Below are 1,897 nucleotides of genomic sequence, written 5' to 3' on the forward strand. Positions count from 1 at the left end.
CGCCGAGTCGCTCGCGTCGCTTGTTTACCTCGCTGTTCATCGACGGGTCGTCTGATCGATCGCCTCTAGTATCGACGTATCGGACGGGTTTACTACTCCCTCAGGTTTAGGTAAGCTTTCACTTATCGGCTGCACGGCCCGGATAACAAGATGGTTTCTTAATTCTGAATATTTTTAGTTTATCAAATTGCTATTTTTTTAATCTTTCATTTACTGTGTTTCTTTTGTATCAGTATGAGAGTTACTTATCCGACGACATCTTGCTTGTTGGTGGACCGTGGTACATGGGAAAGATGTCATACCTGGAACAGAAATGAAAAGAAAACATTAAAAATACGTAACATTTGCTGAGCGACGTGAGCAAGTTTTTTTTTCTCCTTCTCTCCTCGCTATTTTCTAGGGCGTGCTCCGGCAGAGGACTCGAGGCGAGCGCGGCGCGGCGTTGTTGTGCAACAACTCCTGCAAACCACCGTGGGCGGACGAGCGGGGCAGAGGCGATGCATCAGCATGACTGTCACGGGTTCGAGTCCATGCAAAACCATTCCATTTTAGTTTTTTTTTACCCACTCTTCCGCACTTCGTTTATGGAACGAGGACGTCGGAACGCGTCCAGGTGGCCGAGCAGAGGGGAAGAATTTCACAAGCAGTACGCCCTTCAAGGAAGTTATGGCTGGCACTCGCGGCGCCAACTCAAGTAACTCAAGGTTTTACAACGACGGTTTTCAAAGTCGAAACTTCCCCCGCCATTTGTCACGGGCCTTGCAACATCGTAAGTACGCTGCCTCTAAAACACGTGAGCGGTCCTAAAAGGGTATTATTCCGACACAATTTTTATGCGTTTTTCATAGATTGTTTTGCTTGCATATTTTTTATTTACCGCAGTTACGCCTGATTCATTTTCTCTCTCTCCCTGACACAGACACACCAAACAACGTCAACGTCGATAGCACGAAACAAAGAGAGGGAGAGAGACACAAAGAGAGAGAAAAATAGGTGGGGCGAGAGAAAAAGAGAGGGAGAAAGGGGGGAGACGAGAGATGGAAATCCTAAGTGTGTTAGGGATGCCGCCCTTTTATCTCGCACGCGCACGCAGCTGTACAGCTGTAGAGGCAGCTGCAGGCAGCTGTCTGTGCAGCTCGCGGCGCATCCATAATGCAGAAGCGCCTGGCCCCGCCAGGGCCCCGCACGGCATATTGCCACAAAGGCGAAGATGGGTTTCCCGGGCCGCTCCGCCGCGGGCCGTGCCGCCCCCCTTCTCCCTGGGCCTGCTGCCTCCGCACTGGCTGGCCGGCTCCGCGATATTGAAAGCGAGACGAGGAAGTGTTTGTCGACCCACTTACAATTTCAGGACACTCCTCCGCACAAAAAAAAGCTAAAAGCAGCACACTAAAAGTCAAACGCCCTTTTCTTTCTGGGTTACTCAGTTTGCCTGCACCAAATGCACCACATGGTGAACAAACTGTGTTTCCAGCCCCACCCCCACCCCCCCGAAGGTAGCCAGGAGCAGCAGCAGCCGTCTACAGCATGAGCGATTTCTCAGCAGTATGCGCTGCCGTGCGTGGCGCGTTGTTTAATTAGAGCGAACACGGCCGGTGAATCACGTTCGACACCGCCTGCCTGTCACTCGGCCCCCGCCGCTCGCTGACCCACCCCGGCCGATGTGCGATTAAACCGCAAGCGTTACGATCATTACGCAGCACTCGATAATATGGGCGGCTGGCTGGGGCTGGGCTGGTCGGGGCGATGCACGGCAAAGGACATGTGCAATGCGCAAAGCACCTTCAGCTCGCTGGCTCCGCCCCGCCCCGCCCCACAGGCCCCACCCTGCCGCGCCCTGCCGCTCGCTCGTGTCACACCTTAGCGCACGGCTCAGGCGGCTATGGGTGGGGACGCCCCG

At 54.0% G+C, this 1,897-nt stretch overlaps 1 protein-coding gene across 2 annotated transcripts in view; it reads right to left on the bottom strand.

Annotated features, from left to right (window-relative positions):
• Window positions 1–207: 207 nt before the first annotated feature.
• Window positions 208–1,897, bottom strand: part of LOC113207780 (plexin-A1) — a 70,934-nt gene continuing 69,244 nt past the window's right edge. For both annotated transcript variants that reach the window (XM_052264448.1, XM_026424474.2), the window contains exon 3: window positions 208–302. In XM_052264448.1, the coding sequence (XP_052120408.1) occupies window positions 297–302 (6 nt within the window). In that variant the 3' untranslated portion in view covers window positions 208–296. The remainder of the gene's footprint in view (window positions 303–1,897) is intronic.

The sequence above is a fragment of the Frankliniella occidentalis genome, unplaced genomic scaffold (genome assembly GCF_000697945.3).
Source record: "Frankliniella occidentalis isolate FOCC.00 unplaced genomic scaffold, Focc_3.1 Scaffold19, whole genome shotgun sequence".
Classification (NCBI taxonomy): Eukaryota; Metazoa; Arthropoda; class Insecta; order Thysanoptera; family Thripidae; genus Frankliniella; species Frankliniella occidentalis.